Genomic DNA, 26,420 nt, shown 5'->3' on the forward strand with positions numbered 1-26,420 from the left:
CATTTATTTTTAACCCATTGTCATTGTCTTCAACCAACGATTACTGTGTCCAGGCCTCTGTGCAGCTTGTTTTGTGTTTTAGGGCCTGCGCGGGGTGGAGTGAACAGTCGAGCCATGAGGGACATGTTCAGGAGCTATGTGGAGATGTTGGTCAGCACAGCACTTGACCCTGATATGATTCAAGCCCTAGAGGACACAGATGGTGAGCACTCAGTTCAAACAACACTAGTCTTAAGTCAGAGAAAAGCATTCTCCAAATGGAGAGTGCATGCATGCATGTATGATTCCAAGAATTTTTGTAATATGCAAAGAAAAACAGAATGCAGTGATTTGGAAATTTCACATTTTTATTCAGCATTTCAACACATATACAAACATATCAAATGTTTAAACTGAGCCATATGAAATATATTAGCTCATTTTGTATTTGATGGCAAAAACAGTCATTGAACTAAGTAGATGGAGTTGCTATATTATTGACAGAAGAACGTTGACCCATTCTCTTCGGTGTTGTCCACCCATCCATCCATCCATCCATCCATCCATTCTCTTCCACTTATCCTTGTCAGGGTCGCGGGGGTGGGGGGTGGGGCTGGGGTTGGAGGCTATCCCAGCTGTCTTAGGGCAAGAGGCGGGGTACACCTTGGACAGGTTGCCAGTCTGTTGCAGCGCTAACACATAGAGACAGACAACCATTCACACTCACATTTGCACCTATGGGCAATTTAGAGTTACCAATTAACCAATCCCCAATCAAATGAATTCAAATAAATCTTAAAGAGGACCTATAACTTGTATGTGCAGAACAGTCCAGGGAAAACAATCAAAAGGGCAACTAAATCCAAGAGCCTGGAGAAACTACAGAAGGTGGAAAAAAGCATGAAACACAGGGAGGGATGACAATATCTGACAAAGACTAAGAGAAAGACAGCAACTATAAATATACAGAAGGGTGACTGGAGCAGAGATGAATCACCTGGAGAGCAGAGCTGCAACAAGACAGTGCACTCAAGACTAACCGATAAAACAGGAAGTAAGAAAGAACGGATATACTAACATGTGAAAACTTAACAACGCATGGGGAACACAGGGCAGCATCACACTGTAAAATCTAATTAGTTCCCAGAACTCAATAATCTACCGCAGAGCGAGGCTAAACTTAATCATCACCTTGACCTCCTCTGACGACCCGCCGACGCATCAGAGTCAGTGAGCTGTCGGCTTTCAGTCCCGACGGCGTGTCCATGTACGGGCCGTCGGGTGAGAAAGCCGACAGCTCACTGACTCTGATGCGTCAGGTCCGCTCTGTGTTTACGTCTTTGTGTGGAATCCGTTTACCTGCTCTCATTTACTGTTTGGTGGTTGTTGAAATAGTTTTTGAGCTTTATTGCTTTATTTAAGCTACTCACCTCTCTCTATCCACCTGCACTTTCAACAGGACCACAGCCAATCAGAGAGGTCCCGCTCCTGACTATCTCTGATTGGTTTAGATCACGATAGAGGCATAATGTGTGTCTGTTGTTGACCCCATGGAGACTTTTCTTTTTTTACTCAAACAGTTGGTCGCACCGGTGTGACCTAGGGTTTTTTTTAGTCGCACCATTGAAAAATTCGCATTTGCGACCAAATTGGTCGCACTCTAGAGCCCTGCATTATGTTTTATCATATTTGACATTTCTAGTACAACACTTATATTAATATAACGCTGAATGTAAGTATGATTCATGTGGCGGGGCGTGGCCTGCGGTGCCGTGCAGAGGAGGCAGGCGCACCTGTATGGCATCTGCAATCATGCCCCGCCGACTTAAATATTGTACTGGGTCCTGTGGTGGGGGTGTTGTTGTTGTTATGTTGAGCTGGCAGCGGGAGAGCTGCAGCTCTGGGAGCATTGGGAACAGCAACCGTGTGTGTCAATAAAGTGTCGAAATGCCACTGGGTCTGCCGTGTATGTTTACAATTCAAAAGAATAATTAACATTTAACATCACTCCTTGTGATGGTGTTAAAATCAGCCCAACTTTTATTTTCAAATGTAAAAAGGTATGTGAGCCAGCATGCTGGACACTGTTCTGCTGAACAACATACAGTTATATTACCATCATTGTTATAATCTAATGAAACAAAGTCTCAGATTTAATTATTCTGCAACTAAGTTTAGGCCTACCACAACTTTGTTTTGAAAGTTACATTACTGATATAATCAATATAAAATGTATTTATTGTCTGTAGCTTAAACAACACATTTGCTTTTCATTCAAACACATTAGCTGGAATGTTGTAATATTTTAAGGATGCTTGTTTCCAGTCCAGGCATTACTGCCTGAATGACTGTCATGGATCGAGGTGATCCAAATGTAAGTGCAGAGAAAGTCTTCCCTTCAGTACAGTGGCAGTGGATGTGGGTTGGAGATGCAATGAGCTTGAACCTGCAGGCGACCATCTTCACTGACCACACCATCTGTGACGGAGGACTCATCCCTCCTGGTGTCCTGCAAGCAAACAAACATATTTTTTAGAACACCAACATATTAGCTTTCTTAAAACATTTTCTCTTCATTTACTATAAAATAGACCCCAATTTAGACAACCTCAGGCTCCGTCCCCACCGGAGAGGTGACATTCAATGTCCCACTGTCAGTCTGGATAGCCGTGACCACCACCCAACACACAATAATGTCATGAAAGCATCATTTTAAAAAGGGCTCGGCAAACATGGCCAATAACTTTCATTCTGATGATCTGCAAAATAATTTGGGCACAAAACAAATTGCACTGTTCAAAAACTCGCAGACTTCACTATATACAGTGCAGACAGTGTGGTCCCTCTAAACTAAGTCTATGGGATATGATCTTTGAATAAATGCAGACCAAACTGTCAGTGTTTGTATTTACTTACACAGCATGTCTTGTAGAATCTACTGGGGTCATCAGCAACAGCATAGTGCAGTCATATCTCAAGTCTAATAAGAGAAGACAGGAAAAGATCATGTTCTGTCCGGGGCATTCAGGGGGATTTTCAAGATTAATGAAAATGTCCGGCTTTTCCTACAGAGGACCCATAACATTTACTCACCAAATCAGAGTACCACGTAAAGAATCACAGCAATGACAACAATGATCTCTTGAGCTGAAGCTTCTCCAGGTTTGCTCAACATATTCCAGAAAAAAGCAGGCATCATGAACATGCAGACTGAGCTGTGTGAGGGACGACATGGCATTTTCAAACCATATCATTTTATTCTTCCTCACTGAGAAGCAACATTTCCTGCTTACTTAGTTTTTCTAATTTAAGACAACTCAAATAAACTGAGTTTATCAGCTTTTTGAATAAAAAGTACTGGTAACTTACTTAACCTCCTAAGTCCCGAACTCTTCCACCGCATGCTTTCTTTGATATTTGGGCTGATTGGCACCTCATGAATGTAAAAACAAAGAATTACCAGATTTTTTTTTTTTACCTAATTTTTGTTCCTGAGAAACATGAGATTCACATATGAGGATATTTGTTTAAAAGTTCGATAGAACAGTGGCAGTATAATGTCCTCGTAAGTGGATCAGGCCCTTGTAGAGCAAAATGTAGTATTTTGGTCTAGACAACCGAAAATGTGATGTCCACATATGTGGACGCCATGTCCTAGGAGTTTAAACTGAGCTCTAATAACAAATTGATAAAAATTGAGCTCAGTCTACTTAATATTTTTAATTAAACACAATATTATATTTTACAGTGCATAACTGAAATGAGGGATAGAGTAAAACAAACAATAACCAGTCATTGTCCTGGGTATTTTGAGTTTTTTGTGGGGTTCAGCTTCTTTTTTCATAACTCTTGTGTTAAGCCTTTTTATTTGGTAATGTTAGTAGATTATTAGATTAGATTATTTTCCATTGTGATGTATTATCCTCTGTTTGTATTCTAAATTATCTTATTTTGTGATTCCTTTCTGTCTCCCCATTATGTCCCATTTATGTCCCATTTATGTCCCCGTGTCTGTGTCGTCTCCTTTGTCCTTTCTCCATTTTCATCTGGTTTCCATGTTTAATTATGTCAAGTCAGTATATCTTAGTCCTAGTCCTAGTGTTAGTTACTTCCTGTTTTATTTTGATAGGCCTTCATCTCGTATGCATTATGTTCACTTTTGTTTCCCTTAAATAGATGGAATGACTCTATTTAACCACGACCTCAGACTGTCCGAGGTCTTGGTGGTTATGATAGGGATGAACTACTGACCCATGCAAATGATTTCAAGTATTTTAAGACCTTTTAATAATTAAAGATAAAATGGTGCAAATGAATTGCTAAGCCAAAGACAGCATGCTCCATCTTTATTGTTATTTTTAGTGTATCCAGTAATGGAATACTACTAACTAAATTACTTGGCATAATTTCAAGAGTCTTTTGAAAATTGCACTGACATGAATTAAAATGTAAGGTTTAAAAGTAAATGAGTATTCTACTACTTTAACACATCAGATGAATTATACCTCCCACCGATGAGGAAAATTGATGGTATGCTCAGTGAACAGAAGAAGAAGTTGTTGAGGAGAGTCAACATGAGTGCTCAGCATCAGGTAAAGCTTCATATTCTTCTGTTTTGGTTTTATTTGGCACTTCTCAAATCACTTTGTTTTAGAGATTTGTTGAAGATGATTCCCCACAGTCTAAGTGTTAAACCAGATACATTTTTGTTAACTGAAAACATTTCTTTGCAGAAATCTGATTCTTTGTGGCTTTAAGCTAAACGTGACCTTTGTCTCATGACGCCAATTTACTTTCATCATCCAGGAGGCTTTACATATATTCCCCAAAATGACAGCAGATCCTGTGGAATCTGGAGTTGTCAAAGTTCACCTTGGTGGGGAGGGCTACAACCGCAAGACTCTCAACCGAATCAAGAGGAGCATTCCTAAGCAGCAGGTGAGAAAAAGCTATGACGTTACACTTTTACGTAGTCAATACCCTGTGCCTGGTGTTACAAGCTGAAAGGCAATCTGTTGTTATCCAACAGCTGTCTAATCGCTCTGAAAGTTTTTCAAAGTTTTTCTTTTGACCTTGGCTGCTTTTTCAATAAGTTTTAGTCCATTTTTAGAGGAAATATTTTTTTGGTTGTGGAACACTGACCTATGGATCATTCAAGTATAAAAAGGGATTTAAGCCAGTGGTTTGGGGGATCTTGTCAAAATTGACGAAATAATGAAAACATAAACCTACAGTCAGATTGTCATCCACCATACATTACCATCTGGAATGCAACTTATTGGCAACAGCTTTATTTTTCAGCATGACAGTGACTTCAACATTACTGAGGCAGTGTGTAATGGTCTTGAAAGAGACCTGAACAAAACGCAGCCAACATCCAAAGAAGAACTTTGAATGTCCTTCAAGAAGCCTGGAGAATCATTCCTGAAGACAACTTATAAGAAATACAGGGAAGCTTGCCTAAAAGAGTTGTGTTGTGAGGCTGTGTTGAAGAATAAAGGTGGTCATAACCAAATATTTACAGACTGTCAAGCTCTTTAGAATTGTACAAACTCTGGTTTTACCTTATATAATGCATTTCCCATTTTCCTAACCATAAAGAAATAATGGACTCAAAACTTTTGCACACTACATGAGTACATCATCACACCAGTTAGTCTGAATCTTTTTAATAATTATTATGTGCAGGGCATATGTCAGAGGCAAGATTTAGAAAAATCCACACAGTTCAGTACAGTCAGTACAATTACAATCAGTAAAAGAAAAGCATATAACCTTTTGTAGACACTAAGGATATTTATATTTACTTTTTCACAAACATTTTTTTGTTAGTTTAAATCTTTTTTCAAAATTATAGTTTTTATTTCTATTTTAACTAAATAAATAGTTTAACACGTTTAGGTTTAGTTTTTAATTTAGTTTTGTTAACTATAAAACCCTTCACCATCACCAGAGGGACCTTTTTTTTAATTTTAATGAAAAACTGTTACATTTTTTTGTAAAAAGTAAACATGAATCTTATGTCCTGTCTTCCTCCCCTCACCCTCAGCTGGTAGCGGTAGCTATCCCTCCCTGAGCCTGGTTTTGCCGGAGGTTTCTTTCTGCTAAAAGGGATTTTTTCTTCTTCCCACTGTCACCAAAGTGCTTGTCTACAGGAGTTCATACAATTGTTGGGGTTTTGTCTGTGGTATTGTGGGGTGTTTACCTTACATTATAAAGCACCTTGAGTTTCACCTTCAGTTTTATTTCTTTGGTGCAATATAAATAAAACTGAATTGAATTGAATTAAACACAACATCACCTCAGGGGTTAAGAAACATCACATTTTTGTTAAATATTTAGGTTACCTACTATGTGTACAACTTTCTTTAATTCAGTTCAGTTCAATTCAATTTTATTTATACAGCTCCAAATCACAACAACAGTCACCTCAAAGGCGCTTTATATTGTACAGTAGACCGTACAAGCATACATACAGAGAAAAACCCAACAATCATATGACCCCCTATGAGCAGCACTTTGGCGACAGAGGGAAGGAAAAACTCCCTTTTAACAGGAAAAAACCTCCAGCAGAACCAGGCTCAGGGAGGGGCGGGGCCATCTGCTGTGATTGGTTGGGGTGAGAGAAGGAAGACAGGATAAAGACATGCTGTGGAAGAGAGACAGAGGTTAATAACAGATATGATTCAATGCAGAGAGGTCTGTTAATACATAGTGAGTGAAGAAGAAACACCCAGTGCATCATGGGAGCTTAAGTCTATTGCAGCATAACTAAGGGAGGATTCAGGGTCACCTGGTCCAGCCCTAACTATATGCTTTAGCAAAAAGGAAAGTTTGAAGCCTAATCTTGAAAGTAGAGATAGTGTCTGTCTCCTGAATCCAAACTGGAAGCTGGTTCCACAGAAGAGGGGCCTGAAAACTCTAGGAACAACAAGTAGGCCTGCAGAGCGAGAGCGAAGAGCTCTAATAGGGTGATATGGTACTACAAGGTCATTAAGATAAGATGGGGCCTGATTATTTAAGACCTTGTATGTGAGGAGCAGGATTTTGAATTCTGGATTTAACCAAAAAGCCAAAACAGGAGAAATCTGCTCTCTCTTTCTAGTCCCTGTCAGGACTGCAGCATTTTGGATTAACTGAAGGCTTTTCAGGGAGTTTTTAAGGGAGTCAGGTACTTCTGATTAGAGACCTTAGTTTTCACTGGAGCTACAGTATCCAGAGTCGTACATAGTGATGAGGTGAAATTATTAACAAGATAATTGACCTCTGTTGGAGTAGCGTTCAGATAGCTGCTCTGCTCTGTGTTGGTACAGGCCACTGAAGATGATGACAGTGGGTGGATTATATTCTTAAACTTAGTTACAGCGCTTTCAGAAAGACATCTACTTTGATAAAGTCCACTCTCCACTGCTGTGTAATCAATTATTGTAAATGTAAATGTTATCAAGAAATGATCAGACAGGAGAGGGTTTTCAGGAAACACTGTTAAATGTTCAGTTTCTATGCCATATGTTAAAACAAGATCTAGAGTGTGATTAAAGTGGTGGGTGGGTTCTTTTACATTTGGAGAGAAACCAATTGAGTCTAATAATAATATCTAATAATAATCTTGTGTTGCTTTGATCATTAGTTGTACTTTTTCAAATAATACTGTAATTACTAAGATGAAAGACTTTAGTAGAAAGAAACTCAATTCTTTTTCTATCACCATTTTCAGGATATGAAACTTTCAATTGACATTTGCCGGATATACAGTCTGTATCATTCTCTTCACCACTACAAATATCACACCTTCCTGCATTGCAAGAAGGAGGTAAGGATTTTGTTGCACTTTTGCTATAATACCCAGTGTGTATTATATTAGGGATACAATAAATGATATAACATAAACCACCTATATGGCTGGTTTAACAAAGTTACTGAAGTTCCTTTTGGTCCCACGTGCACATGGGGATCGGGGCTTTCAAGCACCAAGCCTGTGGAGCTCTCTTCCATTGTCTTTACACTGTCCAGACTCCGTTGACTCTTAAAAAGCAGCTGAAGACATTTATATACAAACAAACTTTTGTTTAATTTGATCATTGTGTTATATTATTATTTGTATTTCTGATTTGACTGTTGAGCACTTTGTGATCTTTATCTGTGAAAAGTGCTATATAAATAAATTTGACTTACTAACAGCATGAATTTAAAAGCTCCCCAGTCCTTTGTAGCTTCTTTGGAGGTACAGAGTGACAACACTGATGTATAAGTGTGAACACACACTGTATAGAAATTATCATTAGCCATGATACTGTATGTAGGTATTTAACATAACTGTTGTTTTCTGACTAGACAGACAATGTTGAGCAGGCAGCGGAGGACCCTGGCCAGGAGGAGGTGGTGCAGCAGTGCATGGCGAACCAAGGCTGGCTTGAGAGCCTCTTCAGTTCCTTCATGGAACTGCTTACTCTCAGTGCAAAGACCTAAAGGACGATCACAACGTCTGCCTCCAAAAACAAACATCCACCTGCAGTATTAAGTAGGTGGAGGTGTTCAGAATGTGTGAAACAAAGCAATCAGAAACTGGATGCCAGAAATGCAACAAGAGTGGCCCCTATTTTTTTTTAAAGGGAAGGTTACCATTGTAAGTATTTGCTTTATTGCTGTATCCAACTATTGTACCAAATGATGAAGGCTAGTGAACTATTGGAAAGCAATGGATTTCCCCAAAAGTCAATGAAAGATTATTTGATTAGAACTACAAAGGTGACTTTTGTCAGGACTTACACAGCATGGATATATATGTGCAAGCTGTCTTTTATGTAAGTATGTAAGTAAAATATGTATTTAATGTGGTTTGTATAATTTACACAAATCCATTTTTAAAATGTACTTTTCTCAGATGGAATTGTTTGCAGTTCACATTTTTGGGCCAAATGGCCCGTATGCAAAGCTAAGCTAAAACAAATGGTTTAGTGAGATAAAAGCGAGGTTTAAAAAGACAGTGTGAATGTCTTTTCTTTCTGCATCAGAAAAAAGCAGGAAGGTAATATATTTAAAACCAAATCATGATGTTTCTGTTTGTTCTTCAGGAGATAATGAATGATTGGGATTAATTCCCTTAATGAAGAAGAATACAAAAACAATGAAGTACTGCTTTCTTAAAGGAAGTATGAGTTAAAATGATGATAAACCCTTAATATCAGTATTTAATGTCATATTTGTTATCTGTTTGTTGCTGAGTTTTCCTATAAGTTGAACTCTCTGAGGATATTCTTGTAGAGTTTGATTTGTAAATATTGTACAGCTACTTCATCCTCTAGTTTCCAGTGGCTCTTCAGTACATGCAATTGCTGTATTGGACATACTGTATTAAAACTCTGAAAATAACAAATGAATCAATAGCCTTGAGCTGAAGTCTTTTCAGGAATGTTTGCATCATAGCTAAGTGGATTTTAGCTAATACAAAGGCACTGCCCAAAAGTTTGAATTGATGTATTTAAGTTTACTGCAGATAGCATCACTTTAAAACAACTGTTCAGTTGTGCTGTGCAAGGCAGCAGTGTTCCTTCTTTTTCTGTAATTTAGCCTTACTCTTTGTTGAGAGCTCTAACAACAGAATAGTTCATCCATCAGACATTTGAAAGCAGAGGGTGGAGTACAGTTTATTTATCTTCCTCTCAGGAACTTTGAATTTCAAGCAGGAATTGTGCAAATCCAATTCAGCATAGAGTCATAGTAAGGATTATTTTCTAATCTGTTTCTCTAAATATGATACACAAGGACATTAAACCTAAGCAGTCCACAATATGCAAATGAATACTGACAAAGCTCGTACCAGGTCAGCGAGAGAGAAAAGGGTATGGCAAACCTTTTTGGGAACACCGACCGAATCAAGCACTAATGGGAAGACCAAACTGTGTAAGTGTGCGGTAGAGAGAGAATGACACAGTTCATCAGTGTGCTGTGTGGTTGTAGCACTGTAAATCCAAAGCTTATCGAAACTAGGGGTGGGGTTAGGACAGAGAGAAGAGAAAGAAGATTAGCTGCTTCAAAGGTTTCTTCGGTGATAAGAAGCTGCCAGTGGTTGTGTACTTCTCTTTATTACACCAGCAGGTGAGTGAAAGATGTCGTGGTTACTGTTGTAAAACTAAGAGGAAACTTCAGTGTCGTTCAGCACTTCATAGATACAACAAAAAAAGAAAATCCAGTATATGGTTATTGTGCAAATGTATTTATACATGCACTGAAGTTTTAATAGATATTGTTCTGTCAAATTTGACGTGTGCTTTAATGATTGTACTTTATCTCAGATAATATTTGAATTAAGTTAGTTCATTATCAAAGTTCATTAAAATACTTAGTTAAAACTTTTTATTTGAAACTTATTTTCAAATAAATTATAAATAAATAAATTTCTGTCCTGTCTGATTGTCTTTTAGTTATATTTGCATTTGGCTTTGATTTCATCCTGTTTTGTGCTTAGGCTTGAAGCATGGTTCCAGACATAGAGAGAATTATTGAGAGCATCGTCCGCAGAGACCAGGACAGCGTGCAGCTTCTGCTCAACAGCTACAACACACAGGTCACTATTCTTTGTTACAATTACTGTGTTGCTATAGAAGTATTTATTTATGCAACAATGGAAACAGTTTTTCTGTACCTTCGACACTGTGAGCTAAGAATTTTAAATATTACTTATCATCATATAATCATTACAGCACTTCAGCAAAAAAAGATTTCTTCTTATTTAAAAAGTGACTTTGCATTAATATATTAGACACAATTAATTAGCATTATAAATTGGACGTTGCACAAATGTAGAATCTGGTGGCTTCTAGTGGTTTTCCCAGAGACTGAGTCAGTGTTGATTGTCACAGCAGCTAGTTTTCTTGGTCTGGCTAGTCCAGAACCAGAGCTGACCGCTCTAGTTCCTGTCATGATGCCCGTGTTGGCCTGAGTGGCCTCGCTCGCTCCGGTCTTTGAGCCAGAGCCAACACCTTAGTCCCTACTTTTGCTCTGCCTCCAGCAGGATCCACCTGTATGATGCTGCATTGCTGAAGGAATTCTGGTTCAATCATTCAACCTTTGACAAAAAACTGTTTTTCCAATTGCTCTTTTAAGAGTGTATGTCATTATTTATAATGTGTATTATCTATATATCTATCTATGTTGTGCTATTCTCTGAAAAAAGAAAGAAAAAAAGAATATGAATGAATAAGAAATGATATGAAAAACGAGTATCCTTAAAATATTGTTTTTCTGAAATTAAATTGGCACTGCCGTTATCAAATCGCAGTTTGATTGATGTTCCTATAGGACACTTTGTCAGTGCAAATCTGTGATCTAGCTTTTCTCCGTTTTCCTACCTGCTTGTGTTCTTGCATTTCTCCACAGTATGCAGAGTGCTTCTTTTTCAACACTGAGGCACAGGAGAGGCGAAAGGTCAGCTTTGTGTTTCTCTCCAGTAGTTTCATTCTTTTCGTCTATATTTCCTTTGCCATGGCCTTCAGCCACTCTCATGTCAGCACCCTGTCAGTTGTGTTTTGACTCTTAGCGTGATCTCTAAATGTATAATATAAAGCATGCTTATAGCAGTCACTGGAGTATTTTGATTCTTTGCTATTTGTTTTTAGAAACGTTTGCCTATCTTCATAGCCCATGATTTTCCAAGTGCTCAGTGATTATCCCAACCCACCAACAAACAGAGGCTTAGGAATATGTTAGATGAACTGGAATAGACAAAAAAGTCTTCTTGGATTATTTCTGCAGATTTTCAGTTTGCTTGAATTTTTCTTGCTGTTTCTGTGACGGGTTCTGCTGCCAAACTAAAAAACAAGAAAAGGGCAAAAACCCAGACTATTAACTGCTGGGATTTCTGGTCTGTTGTGTACCCTTTGACAGTTCCTCTTTATTATTTTCAGTTTGTTTTTCATCCTCACGTTTTAGCAGCCCTCAATTTTTATGAACTGCAGTTAATAAAGGTAAAATTTGAACCTGAATGATTAACAGTTCCATCTCAAATCAACTTCTTTCCAGCTCATCTGTCCTGATTCTGCTGTCCTCCTCCACCTCAGTCTTCATCTGTTTCTAATGCTTAAATATCAATTCTACTTTTTACATGTATTTCTGTCACTGTTCATGGACTATCTGGCTGCAGCAGCAACAACTGGAAGAGGTTTGGGGCATTGATTTTTTTAATTAGCAAACATGTACACTAGATAAAAAATTGATGGGATATGCATGTTGGTGTGATCTTAAAACTGGACGCAAACAAACTGATTTCTTTATCCAGATACAATGAGTTTCTGAAGGGTTGCAATATTTCTGACTAGATATGGTATAAATGCTGTTAGGATAAGGCTCTGACAGTCAATATTTAAAAAGAAACTTTCTCCTGATGGCAAGAAAACAAAGTCCAGTTCACTCTAAGTAATCAAATCACTAAACACAGTGTGGACTGTATCTACCTTCGTATCACCATCAAGAAAAAAAATAAAAATAATGCAACAAATAGTATTAGGGAGAAATTTTAAAACTTCCAAATTCCAATTTAAATATATTGGCCATTGCACTGTATGGTAGTCGAGCATGGGGTTCCCTCTACATGCAGTATGCACAGTGCAAACCACCAACCAGGCATATACCCACTGATAATTATAGTTCAAAAGAAAGAACTTTTTAAAATCACCTTAAATCCAGCCTCCTTGCTTTCCCCCAAAGGCGTCCTGTATGTCAGCTGGTGCTGACACTAACTGGCTCCTTTCAAACACACCCTGATGAAGCTTAGAACAGCACTGTGTTATACATCACTAGTATACTACTACCACACGAGTATATATCAACATACCTTTAACATTTATTTAAAAAATTATATTTTGACGTTTTGGCAATATTGTTTTTAGGAACTCTCATGAGAATAAAGCACCTTTAAAGTGAATTATAATTAGATAGAGAGACAGAGAGAGTGAGTGAGAGAGTGCTGACTCAGTATAACAGTAATCCAAAATAATACCAGTGTGTGCATGTGAGTTCCAAAACCGATTGCTAATTATATTTAGAGCAGCATGTTCCCAAAGCTGCTTGAACACCTCATGACTAAGCATTAGCAGCGCTGACCTTCACTGTGCAGACATGCTAGAGCTACACAAACTTTTTCCTCTACCCTCTCCGGACGCTGCAAATTAATGTCATCGAGATATTTGCTTAAATGATCTTGTAGTTTTCAGTGAAACCACCTAAAATGTTCTAAACTTACATACAACTACCTCAATAAAAGGATGTGGTATTTGTCTTAAGTACTTCAGTGCTTTTTGGTATTATAACTTTAGTGTAGTACTGTAGTGCAAGTGCTGCAGGATATGAAGTGAAGAGGATATAAATATCCAAATATCCAAATACAGCATGACTAAAAAAGTGGTCATGTGTACTTGTCTTTATTATTATACAGCCATGTCATAATCATCACTCAGTCAGCACTGCTCCCTCAACAGTGAATCTCAGATGAAGCCTGAATGAATGTTCAAACTATAAAACAAGCTGAGTTTCTTGTGTTGCATTACACAGACTTTGCAGTTATTCGTGCTGTTTCTCTCTCTTGGGTAATTAGTTCAGGAAGAAGAAATTCAGGGACTGTGCTCCTGCGTCCGACTCTGACATTGACTCAGATGATGAGAATGCAGAGCTTCTGCTCCGGCAGGTAGGCCAGTGATAATATACCCCTGTGTGTCTACTCTCATGGCTACATGTACCTGTGTCTGCTAACACAAGTCTGCCACACTCATCCCTGTATTTGCACATTTTGCATTCTTCGTCTTTTCTCCTTGCAGTTCGTCATTCTAAACCTTCACTGTAACATCTCCCCCTGACTACTTTTTCAGGATCTGTCTGCAGCCCTGTTGTGCTTCATTGGTAGTCAGCTACAGCCGGCGGTTTTACGGGTTTGCCTGCATACACTGCGTATCCTGTCCCGTGACCGTAGGGCCCTGGGGCACATGGTCACTGATAGTGCCCTTCTCACATTAGCACACATGGGAGGCATCGCCATACCACAGACATGCCTACAGCAAGAAAATAAGGAAGCTGAAGATCACGTGGGCACATCATGCAGCACAACCCAGATTAGAGCTGTGAGTAGTTGTGAGCAGGGTGCAGAAGCTGGCACTGCCCCGTCTGGGTGCTCTGTGGTTTCATTTTCTGTTCTTGCTGAAGGAGCTGTCTCTCCAGCCACACGTGGTTCAGTGAATCACTGCTATCAGCAGAAACATGATGGAGAGCATGTGACGCTCTCCCGTGGCAAAAAAGACACCCAACAAGATAACAGTGAGGAACAAGAGAAGGAGGAGGATGGAGAGGTGTGCAGGAAGGAAGCCTTGAAAGTCTTGTGTAATGTCATCTACAACAGCCCCCGGGCACAGGAGAGAGCCAGTGCACTAAGGTGACATTTTTAAAAATGTGTCGACTTGGTCGTAAAGTTGTGCTACAAGTTTCATTCTCTGCTAAGAAAACGATTGGCAATAAAGTCTCAATAAAAAGGTCAAATGAAGGCAAACAAAAACATCAGAATGATACATTTGAGACATTTTACAGGATGCAATGTCAAAATACTCATATGAAAACCATTCTTGGCTGTCAGTTCTTTTCTCCTAAATCATTTACAATCTTTGCAACTATGTTTTTCTAGTTATATTCAAATACTGTTTATTCTTTATATACAAGGATGTGACGCTAATCAGCTCAACTGCTTGCCTGAAAATGTGATTCCTATATTCATGAAAGGCTATTGCAAGGTTTGTGGGAGAGTCTGAAGGAGGAGATCTGGAGTAAAGTGCCACTCAGCTGCCACTTCTACAAGCTGAGGCTACTCTTCTTACTGACAGCCCTAAGACCTGAACTCAGGCTGCAGCTGCAACAGGTAAATGATTTCTAACCTATCAAGGATGGAATTACATGGTATCGTTGCTTTCTAGTAATAAAAAAGGTGATCTTGAGAAACTAAATGCAGTCACACGCTCTTTATCCTGGGTGTGTATGGTATTCATTTATGAGCAACAAGCTATGAGTTGACAAGGGACATCTGTGACAGGCTGTCCGTGTTAGCTGTAGCGCAGGTGGCAGAGCAGGTCAGCCACTAATCAGAAGGTCGGTGGTTCGAGCCCAGGCTGCCTCCTGGCTCCTTCAAACACATGAAGTCTCTCAAAATGTCCTATGACATTGTTAGATATGATACTGTTGATTTACAGGAGCCATTTAATATTCCAGTTATACTGAAAGTGGACCAGAACTTTAGCATTTTATTTAGATATCTATAATAGAGTGACAGAGCAGTGGATGTTGCGCTTGTCAGCTGACTGTAGATTGTTGCCACATTAAAATCTTAGGAATAATAAAATTAAGATTTGATTAAGTATGTCTTCATCATAACTAAACCTACAAAGCCTACACAATTAGATAAACAGACAGTCACACCACCTCCAAGTCCTTATAGGCCTTATATGCTGATCAGGACAAACCACAAATGCATGTTTTCTGTTCTCCTGAAATCAAAAGAGTGTCAAAGAACCGTGCTTCACATCTGCCTTACAGCTCAGTGGTTTGTTTGTTCTTGTCAGGAGCGGGGAGTGTCAGTGCTGACCAAAGCCTTGGAGCAGTGCCTGGCTGTGAGCTGGGGGGTGGAATATGAGGTGCTTACCGACAGTAAACAACCTCCCATTTCCATGGAGGTGTCCCAGAAGGTCATTGAGATCCTCAAGACACTCTTCAACATCACTCACATGTTCCACAGGCAGGAGCCTGATGAGGTGATTAGCTGGGGGATTCCTCCAATTTAGCTGGAGCTTAATAACTAAATCAAAGAAACTAACATCATATTGGTAACATCTAAATGTTTGTTCAGGTATTATCACTAAATTATTTTGTTTACAATACCGTGTCCACTTTAAGATAATCCTATATTTTTTTCAGAGGTGACCAATGTCTAGGTTTTGTCTCTTAATGGGATTTAAAAAAATGTGTAATACATTATTATTGCTGCCATTTACTTTGCTGTTAGTTGATTTGCAAATCACTCAAAGCTTTAATTGAAAAGCCAAAAAAATAAGTTGGGCAGGGCCACGTGTTGTTTTCTGTTCTTTTGCCGTCACTGATAAATAAGCTTTGAACGTCGCAGAGCTTCAGTTTGGTCAGGGAGGTAGACCAACTGAATCATAGTTAACTGATCAGCAGTTCAACATAAGTTGAGCCCAGTCAGGACCCCCCCCCCCCAATCTCCAAACTTGTTCCTCAGTCTGTCAACTCTGCCTTCCTGTAATGTAGTTCAGTAATCTTTCATTGAGCTTATTTATATATATTTCCGGAGTATTACACATCTACTCTTTACAGTTTTTCTTGATCGATTTGTGCTCAGCAGGAATGTAATTCTCACCACTCTTTATACTAAAACAGTTAAGGCATTTTTCCAGACTCATCTGTGCAAAGACAACCAAAAAATCAAGATCTTTTTCACATATGTCAAAACGTGTAAAGTCAGTCAATCATTTCAACCTTGTGTAAAACCTTTTACCATCATTTCAGGACGTTGATACTGAGTTGCTTTTTCCTTTTATTAAAGCCTTACTGACTTTGAAAATAGTGCTAATGTGGGTTAAAAATTGTTCAGAAAAAAAGAAATGTGAAGGATTCATTTAAAACTTTACAAAATTGATGCTTGTGAAACTATATGGATCAGAAAACAGAGAAATATGCACAATCTGAATATAGTCAGAGTGTTCTGGTCCTTCAACACCTGACGCCGACCTTGTTAAGCCGTTATGGCTTCAGTTACATATCTCACACTGCAGTTTTAATGTGTTGTGAGATTTAAGTGAGAGGTGCATCAACACAGTAAAAATGTCTTTGGTAGTGAAGCGTGTGTGGAAATGTGTTCCTGATTTGAGAACTGCATTTAGAGTGGTGAGAATTATGTTTCTGCTGTGTGATTTGTGCTTCAGCCATCGAAAAAACTTATAACAGGCTTTAGATAGAAATTTGTTGTCCTACACTGAAGCCTGATGATGCCACTTTCACATTATCAGGGGTTGTTTATTCAAAGTTCTTGCAGAGGCAACAAAAGCATACAGTGTGTTAACTATGGCAAGTAAACTCTGTTTAAGCCGTCTATAACTGACAAACAGAAAATACTAAGGTGTTGCTACTCTGCCTCTATGGTTCCCTTTGAAACTGTTGGCCTTTACAAATTCAATATACATTTTTCTTCTTGTTTATCACATAGACTAAACCTGTCTGAAAGAAATAAAGTATATAAATATTAAGAGCAAATGTGAAAGTAAATTTGAGAATGTTCCCCAAACGATCTCACTGTAACTTTGGGCATTTTGACATCTGTGCCTTTTAGCAGTAAGTCTTACTGCTCTAGGTCTGTTACCCCTGGTTTAGTCATCAGAAGGGAAAATCAGAAAAAACATAAAGCCTGCTAAAAACAAAACAAAAGAAATATTTTCAGTCCTATATTATCTGTAAATCCAGTGGAAAAGGAAGATAGGATAAAAGTATATTAACAAATTCATTGCAGGAAACATTAGAAACATTAGAAACATTAGATTAGCACATAAAAAAAGATGCACATGGTTCAGGTTCAGACAGGAGGAGGTGTGACCAATGCCCAGTTGTTATAAATTTTGCATCTTATAGATGTTTAACTGTTTTAGGAAGATGCTGCCCTGTATCGACACCTAGTGGCTGTGCTGCGCCATTGTCTGCTCCTGTCATGTGAAGGAGAAGACACATTAGAAGAACTCCAAGGGTCAGACTAGTATTTCTGAAGCTTTAGAAGGTTTTGGCTAAAATAATAGATACTGGAGTGATTATTGATAACCTAGATGACATTCTTACAGTTGATTTAAAAAGTGTTATGACTTCTGTCCACAGGCACACGGTGAATGTCCTGTCGGCATTGCCACTCACATGTCTGGATGTCCTGGTGTCTGTCCAGGTGGACCAAGCATCCCATAAGTGCGAGGGGGTCAACATGGACTGTGTCCACAAATTGTTGCTCTTTATGAACAGACGGCTAAACAGGGCAAGTGAATATGTGGTGAAGGAAACACATGTTGTGACTGCATAGGTTAGTTTGAAAACATGACTGATACGGATATCAGTGCTGGTATGTTTTGTCTGATGAGCTTTACAGATGAATGAAAAATCAGGATCAACTTTAAGAAGTAACAAATAATTAAACCTTAACTAAACCATATGAGAAAAGCCTTCTTTTCTATAACTGAGGATTATAGAAAAGATGGCTTACCAGAATTGTTATCATCTGCTAAAACCTAAATACAGAATGGTTAAACCATTATGCAAAGTAGGTATTTTTCGTGATACACAAAATATCTACTTCACTGACTTTAAAACAAAATGATTCTGAAAAGCAGAAGCTTAATCTCTTTGTATTACACCTGCAAGGAATCTTTTGTTTGCCTACAACAGCTCACAGTGAAGGATTTTCATTAGTTCATCAGAATGATGTCATCCCTATAGCATGGTTATGGTCACAGCGGTTATTGACAGATTATATTGCTTATTTATTTAATGGATAATAAAAAGGAACTAACAAATCCAAATTGGATCTCTTACTTTACCAAATAAAGTAAGCGATGATGGCATTAACATATAACATGTTAATGCCATCATTTATAAAGTCTAAGTAAATAATTAAAGTATTTAAATGCATATATATATATATATATATATATATATATATATATATATATAATGACTAAGATATGACCTCAGTGCTTGTGAGTTTTATAAATACTCCTTTCATAGCGGGTGTCCAATTTCATGGGCCGCATCCTCCTGAGGCTGCACCTCACAGCGACACAACGAAGGCTGTCCAAAATTCGTAGACTCTTCTGAATGCAGCTGACTAATGTGTCCTCCTATTCCCCGAATTTGAAGGATGGGTCGGGTGTGTCCTTTGTGTCCCACCATATCCCAGAATTCATAGCGTGGCCCAGCCAATTCCAGTTTCCAACAATTACGGCCGCTACTAAGTTTTAATATTACTGTTATTAATCTTTCTGGGTCACAAAATAAACTTTAAAGATATTTTCAGGCGAGAAAGCAGCTGTGTAAACTATCAAGATATCACATATTTGCAAAAGTGCTCCCACATTTTCGGAGACGCCTGTTACCCACCCCATAGCTAGCTGGGGTGAGAACAGCGAACTCCCTGCACATTGTTTTAAAAGCCCCCCTGGTCTTTCGCTACTCAGGTTAAAAATGATAGTTACAGTGGCTTGCAAAAGTATTCGGCCCCCTTGAACTTTCCCACATTTTGTCACATTACAGCCACAAACATGAATCAATTTTATTGTAATTCCACGTGAAAGACCAACACAAAGTGGTGCACACGTGAGAAGTGGAACGAAAATCAAACATGATTCCAAACATTTTTTACAAATAAATAACTGCAAAGTGGGGTGTGCGTAACTATTCAGCCCCCTTTGGTCTGAGTGCAGTCAGTTGCCCATAGACGTTGCCTGATGAGTGCTAATGACTAAATAGAGTGCACCTGTGTGTAATCTAATGTCAGTACAAATACAGCTGCTCTGTGACGGCCTCAGAGGTTGTCTAAGAGAATATTGGGAGCAACAACACCATGAAGTCCAAAGAACACAGCAGACAGGTCAGGGATAAAGTTATTGAGAAATTTAAAGCAGGCTTAGGCTACAAAAAGATTTCCCAAGCCTCGAACATCCCACCGAGCACTGTTCAAGCCATCATTCAGAAATGGAAGGAGTATGGCACAACTGTAAACCTACCAAGACAAGGCCGTCCACCTAAACTCACAGGCCGAACAAGGAGAGCGCTGATCAGAAATGCAGCCAAGAGGCCCATGGTGACTCTGGACGAGCTGCAGAGATCTACAGCTCAGGTGGGGAATCTGTCCATAGGACAACTATTAGTCGTGCACTGCACAAAGTTGGCCTTTATGAAAGAGTGGCATTGTTAACAGAAAACCATAAGAAGTCCCGTTTGCAGTTTGCCACAAGCCATGTGGGGGACACAGCAAACATGTGGAAGAAGCTGCTCTGGTCAGATAAGACCAAAATGCAAAACGCTCTGTGTGGAAAACTAACACTGCACATCACTCTGAACACACCATCCCCACTGTCAAATATGGTGGTGGCAGCATCATGCTCTGGGGGGGGCTTCTCTTCAGCAGGGACAGGGAAGCTGGTCAGAGTTGATGGGGAGATGAATGGAGCCAAATACAGGGCAATCTTGGAAGAAAACCTCTTGGACTCTGCAAAAGACTTGAGACTGGGGCGGAGGTTCACCTTCCAGCAGGACAACGACCCTAAACATAAAGCCAGGGCAACAATGGTTTAAAACATAACATATCCATGTGTTAGAACGGCCCAGTCAAAGTCCAGATCTAAATCCAATCGAGAATCTGTGGCAAGATCTGAAAACTGCTGTTCACAAACGCTGTCCATCTAATCTGACTGAGCTGGAGCTGTTTTAAAGAAGAATGGGCAAAGATTTCAGTCTGTAGATGTGCAAAGCTGGTAGAGACAGACCCTAAAAGACCGGCAGCTGGAACTGCAGCAAAAGGTGGTTCTACAAAGTATTGACTCAGGGGGCTGAATAATTACGCACACCCCACTTTGCAGTTATTTATTTGTAAAAAATCTTTGGAATCATGTATGATTTTCGTTCCACTTCTCACTATTAACTCATATAGTGTTAATAGTGTTATCACACTATTAACACTATATTATTATATAGTGTTACCCAGCTTTTATTCATCTTTAGTGACATACGTAAGCTGTTTAATTGTACACAGGGCCAAAAGCTGAAGGAGAAACTAACACCTGTACTGAATCTACTGACTGAGAGTTCTCGGGTACACAGGGAGACACGTCACTACTTACGGCAAAAGGTAAAAAAAAAAAGAAAAAAAGTACAAAATGGAAACTGTATCAGCAATTTTTTTTATCTAACCACAACATTTGGAATAGATCCTACCTCCACTGAGGGATGTTGCCATCAGACCTGAGCAGGACAGCTCCCTCAGAGGCCAGTTGGTCCGCCTAATGACCCACGTTGACACAGATGTGAAGGATTGTGCTGCTGAACTGCTGTTTGTGCTCTGCAAAGAAAATGGTATAGTTGCAGTTTGCAAGACTAACTGTAGTGATGGGAAAAGTCAAGTTTTCAAAGAACTCTATACAGTCAGGTGCGAGTTAATACAGTGCCAAGAAGAACAAACATCAGCAGTAATCTTAGAGCAGATTATTATTATTATTTATTGTACAATCTACTGTACAATATAAAGCGCCTTGAGGCGACTGTTGTTGTGATTTGGCGCTATATAAATAAAATTGAATTGAATTGAATTATTCTTCCCAAGAGCTGACATTCTATCCAATTTACCCCAAGGTCAGACAAGCTTTGAGAAATTCCAGAAAAACCGAAGCGCTACATCTCAGATCTTACAGGCCTCAGTTAACATGTTAAATGTTAAAATTAGCAGTACAATAACAGCAGACAATACTATTAGATGTAAGAAGTTATGCATGGAATGGCTGACAGGTGAAAGTGTCTTCTCTGGAAAAAAAAGAGCCCCGGGTATTTCTCCAGCTTCTTGTGTTTCTTCTTCCTGATATTACTGTCATTCTGAACCGCTACATCGATCACTACGGCCGTTTTCTTCTGTCTTCCACCACTATGTCCGGTTGGTTAGCCATCACCATTTTGTCCGTCTGTTTCTGGAAGTCCAACAGGATCTTAGCTCGACCATTCTCCACCACCCTTTTGTCCTCAGGACTTCCAGGCCATATTCGGCACAGATGTTTCTGTACACTATGCCGGCCACTTGGTTATGGCATTCCATAGATGCCCTGCCTGCTAGCTTCTTGCACCCTGCTGTTATGTGCTGGATTGTCTGATGGGCAAACTCAGAGACGTGGCAAGAATGAACTCAGAACTAACTCGTTAAACTTAAATCATCCTAATAATATCAAAACACTTGGAAAAGTACAAAATTAGATAAATAACTAAATAAAGTTGAAATGCTGGGATTCATGTGTGGGCCATTGAGTCATAGGCTGTCTTGTAGTCGGTCCAGGCAGTGCACAGTTCAGCCTGGTATTGCAGTCTAGGACGACTGCTCGGTCTAACAGCAGCTCATGTTTGGCCCCTCTGGTGTTTCTGCCTATCCCTTTCTATGCCCCGCTTATGTATTGAGAGCCATGTGCCTGTTCATCTTAGCCACTATGGTGCCTGACAGGAGCTTCCATGTGGTACTGAGGCAGGCTATTGGTATTTGGTCCCTTCTGGTCCCTTCTGGAGGTCCTTGGGTAACAGGACTGTGGCCTTCAGTTAGCCATTCTGGGTGTCTCATCCATTAGCAGCTGGGTCATTTGTGCTGCCAGATGCTCATGGAGTACCTGAACATCTGGGGCCTGGTTATGTCTAACTCTTTTTACTGGAGACCTGTTCTTGGATGCCTACCACTGTGATATATATATTTTCTTTCTTTAATTCCCATCTTGCCCTTGCGGGCAGTCTATCCTTCAAGCTTGTGTCCTCTACCAAAGGCCTGGGAGGCTGAGGGTCCTGTGCAGTAGGTTAGCTGTTCCTAGGACTGCGCTCTTCTGGACAGAGATCTCCAAACTTGATCCTGGGATCTGCTGGATCCGCTCACCTAGCTCCAAGTGCTCCGATTACCACTGGGACCACTGTTACCTTCACCTTTCACATCTTCTTGAGGTCTTCTCTAAGACCTTGGTGCTCCTCTTAAGTACAGGGTGGGCCATTTTCCTCAAGATGGGTGGTGACCACGGTGGCCATTTAGAAGTCATCCGTCTTGGATACAACTTTTGTTTTTTCAATAAGAAGAGGGCCATGTGACACATCAAACTTATTGGTAATGTCACAAGAAAAACAATGGTGTGCTTGGTTTCAATGTAACTTTATTCTTTCATGAGTTATTTATTTTTCTCTTTGTTCACAGCCATTGACATGTCGAAGAGGTTAACACGTGAGGAGCGGATTGAAATTGTGTTGCTATCTGGTGAACGCAGTAACCGGGTCATTGCAGCAGATTTCAATGCAAGATACCCTACGAGACCACCCATCTCCCATGGTACAGTTAGCAAACTGCTTGCTAAGTTTCGTGAAGCTGGTTCAGTGTTGGATTTGCCAAAATGTGGACACAAGAAAACTGTCACTAATGAAGAAACATCAGTGGCTGTCCTAGCTTCATTCAGCAAGAGCTCACAGCGTAGCACTCGCCGCATGTCACTGGAGAGTGGCATTAGTCGAACATCCCTTCAACGGATATTAGCTACTCACAAATGGCACCCTTACAAACTCCAGCTACTGCAGCATCTCAACGAGGATGACCCAGATCGGCGCACAGAATTTGCAGAATGGGAAAAACAAAAATTGGAACAGAACCCTCAGTTCACGCAGAAGATTTTGTTCAGTGATGAGGCAAACTTTTATGTGAATGGTGAAGTTAACAAACAAAACCACCGCTATTGGTCTGACACTAACCCACATTGGATGGATCCCTCCAAGACTGTTGGCACAACAAAAGTGATGGTTTGGTGTGGTATATGGGGCACAACGATAGTGGGTCCATTCTTCATCAATGGAAACCTCAAGGCCACTGGATATTTGAAATTGCTACATGATGATGTGTTTCCCTCTTTATGCACTGAAGCTGGCACGTTCCCTGAGTTTTTCCAGCAAGATGGTGCACCACCACATTATGGGTGCCAGGTCCGAGCATTCCTAGATGAACAGTTTCCTGGAAACTGGATTGGTCGTCGTGGGCCAGTTGAATGGCCCCCAAGGTCTCCCGATCTGACCCCCTTAGACTTTTATCTTTGGGGTCATCTGTAGGCAATTGTCTATGGTGTGAAGATACGAGATGTGCAGCACCTGAAACTACGGATACTGGATGCCTGTGCTGGCATTTCTCCTGCGGTGTTGCTATCAGTGTGTGAAGAGCTGGAGAAGAGGGTTGCATTGACAATCCAACACAATGGGCAGCACATTGAACACATTTTATAAGTGGTCAGAAACTTGTAAATAACTCATGAAAGAATAAAGTTACGTTGAAACCAAGCACACCATTGTTTTTCTTGTGACATTACCAATAAGTTTGATGTGTCACATGGCCCTCTTCCTATTGAAAAAACAAAAGTTGTATCCAAGATGGCAGACTTCTAAATTGCCACCATGGTCACCACCCATCTTGAGGAGTTTGCCCCTTCACATATACTAATGTGCCACAAACAGGACTTTAATATCACCAACCATTCCCGTGTTATTACGGTGTATCCATATATATGGTCCACCCTGTACTTTTGGTCTAATCCACCAACTTTCTCATGGAGCAAGCTCTTGCACCAGACTGAGGTTAATTGATGGTCTTTAATATTTCTCCCATTTCCATTTAATTGCACCAGCAGTTGTTACCTCCTCACCAAGCTTCTTGCTAATGGTCTTGTATCCGATTCCAGCCTTGTACAGATCTATAATCTTGTCCCTGATATCCTGATCTAAACAAACAAACAAACAAACAAAAACAAAACAAAAAACAAAAAACAAACAAACAAACAAACAAACAAACAAACAAACAAACAAAACATGAAAACTGTAATAACTTTAATTTTTCAATCATATGTCTTTCACTTCCACTCTTCTGTTAATACCTATTAACACCTAATAAAGCATACTGGCGGGCAGGTTTAGGACTGAATATAAAGGAAGTAGCTCAAAGGGCAGCTTTATTTTTGGCACTCACAGGTAAAACCAATAGAAACACTAACAAGGCTGGAAAGGAGCCAGGAATACAAACACTAATAACAGAAGAAAGGAGAACACAAAACAAGGGAACACTTTAGAATTGAAAGTGAATTAAAAATAAATAAATAAATATGACAAAAGATAAAACACATTTCAGAAATATACATGGAAACACTCACTGTACAGTAGGAAATTATTTTATATGGAAACACTTTCTTCTGTGTTCCCTTCACAGTCAGCCGATTTGTCAAATATACTGGATATGGCAATGCTGCAGGGCTGTTGGCAGCTCGGGGACTGCTTAATGGTAGAATGAGTTCTACTAACAGCCAGTACTCCAGTGACTCAGACTCAGACACAGAAGAGTACCGAGAGGCCAAAGCCAAGATTAACCTGGTGACTGGCCGGGTAGAAGCAGACCAGCCTGATCCAATGGAGGGCATGACGGACGAAGAGAAAGAAGAGGAGGCACGTCACCTCATCAGTATGATCAACAGACTGTCACGGTGAGTGTGTTAATAATGCAGAACACACAGTATGGTTAAAGAGAAGCTTTCATTTATAATAATGTATATACTGTTTCTTACTCAGTGAACAAATCATTCAGCCAATGGGTGTGACAGCAGAGGGCAGACTGGCTCCACTTTGGGGCCAAATGAGTGACTGCACGCTGGAAGAAGAGGAAGAGGAAGAATTGAATCTCATGCCAGAGGGGGACAAAGACAGTCAGATGGAATAGGATGATGTAAACAAAGAGCGAGGCAGAGATGCTAACACACGTATATCCAGTGTTGGGAAGGTTACTTTTGAAATGTACTCCACTACAGATTACAGGATACATGCCCCAAAATGTTGTTTGCAATGTATTCTATTAAGTTACTCAGTGTGAGTAATGTATTCTAAGTACTTTGGATTACATAATATTGTCATGCTTTTTACAACTACGTAAATGTACTATGACTGAAGGCTACTCGCAAACAAGCTAACATTGCTAGCTGGCGTTAGCTGGGGTTAGTTCATAGATTGCATTCAGAAGTGCACATTTGCAGCTAGCAGGTTGTTAATGCTATCCAGCAAGTCTAACAGTCTATGAACTAACCTCAGCTAACGCCAGCTAACAATGTTAGCTTGGTGACGAGTAGCCTTCAGTAATAGTAGTAAATCACACAGCAATAGTACATCGAAGATACTAAAGTGGCACATAATCCAGGTAGCTACCAGAACTAAAACAAGCTAGCTGCAGTAGCTAATGTTAGTTTTTTTTTAAAACAACTTACTTCCAGATGTTTCTTTAGGTTGGAATCTTTTGACGCTGAGAGCAGATTGGTTGCTGGCAAACAAAGTTTGCATTGCACGCTCAGACTTCACCCATCCCTTTCTTCTGTAACTGTAAATTGGTGATTGCGCTGGCTCCGGGTCCATTGTGTAACTGAGGCCACCAACATTAACAGGACGCTTACATTAGAGCCTCTAATTGTGTGTTTTGTTGGAGAATTAGAGAGGGGATAGCTTAACATATGAAACAGGAAAAGACTGCCATGTAATCCATTTATTTCAACAAAGGACCTGCATTCTAATTATCACCTTTTAAACGGTAACTGTAATGGAATACAGTTACTCATATTTTGTATTTT

The 26,420-nt window shown here is 39.7% G+C and overlaps 2 protein-coding genes across 3 annotated transcripts in view; both read left to right on the forward strand.

The window, feature by feature from the left end:
* prr12b (proline rich 12b) overlaps positions 1-8,890 on the forward strand; it is a 48,988-nt gene extending 40,098 nt beyond the window's left edge. Inside the window, exons 12-16 of one of the 2 annotated variants that reach the window (XM_087837210.1) lie at positions 83-202; positions 4,474-4,571; positions 4,786-4,917; positions 7,697-7,792; positions 8,314-8,890. In XM_087837210.1, coding sequence (XP_087693336.1) covers positions 83-202; positions 4,474-4,571; positions 4,786-4,917; positions 7,697-7,792; positions 8,314-8,448 — 581 coding nt within the window. In that variant the 3' untranslated portion in view covers positions 8,449-8,890. The remainder of the gene's footprint in view (positions 1-82; positions 203-4,473; positions 4,572-4,785; positions 4,918-7,696; positions 7,793-8,313) is intronic. The other variant, XM_087837209.1, reaches the window with a different exon arrangement.
* Positions 8,891-9,229: 339 nt separating this feature from the next.
* Positions 9,230-25,777, forward strand: LOC102782895 (chaperone Ric-8A). Its single transcript, XM_087837295.1, has 14 exons — positions 9,230-10,077; positions 10,448-10,546; positions 11,359-11,406; positions 12,122-12,139; positions 13,571-13,660; positions 13,842-14,398; positions 14,740-14,875; positions 15,573-15,761; positions 17,667-17,761; positions 17,887-18,037; positions 20,810-20,905; positions 20,985-21,129; positions 25,022-25,292; positions 25,378-25,777. The coding sequence occupies exons 2-14, from the start codon at positions 10,457-10,459 to the stop codon at positions 25,523-25,525; spliced, it is 2,034 nt and encodes a 677-aa protein (XP_087693421.1). The 5' UTR covers positions 9,230-10,077; positions 10,448-10,456; the 3' UTR covers positions 25,526-25,777.
* The last annotated feature ends 643 nt before the right edge of the window (positions 25,778-26,420 follow it).

This window comes from Neolamprologus brichardi, unplaced genomic scaffold (genome assembly GCF_056152115.1).
Source record: "Neolamprologus brichardi isolate AB-2024 unplaced genomic scaffold, ASM5615211v1 NODE_ptg000031l+_length_7269946_cov_1, whole genome shotgun sequence".
In the NCBI taxonomy this organism is placed as follows: Eukaryota; Metazoa; Chordata; class Actinopteri; order Cichliformes; family Cichlidae; genus Neolamprologus; species Neolamprologus brichardi.

Bases quoted from the DNA above. Each gene is read 5' to 3' on its own strand.
- LOC102782895 (XM_087837295.1), top strand. From the start codon at position 10,457: ATGGTTCCAGACATAGAGAGAATTATTGAGAGCATCGTCCGCAGAGAC. The intron at 13,661-13,841 runs GTAGGCCAGTGA...CTACTTTTTCAG, and splicing joins CAGAGCTTCTGCTCCGGCAG to GATCTGTCTGCAGCCCTGTT. The intron at 17,762-17,886 runs GTCAGACTAGTA...TTCTGTCCACAG, and splicing joins ACATTAGAAGAACTCCAAGG to GCACACGGTGAATGTCCTGT.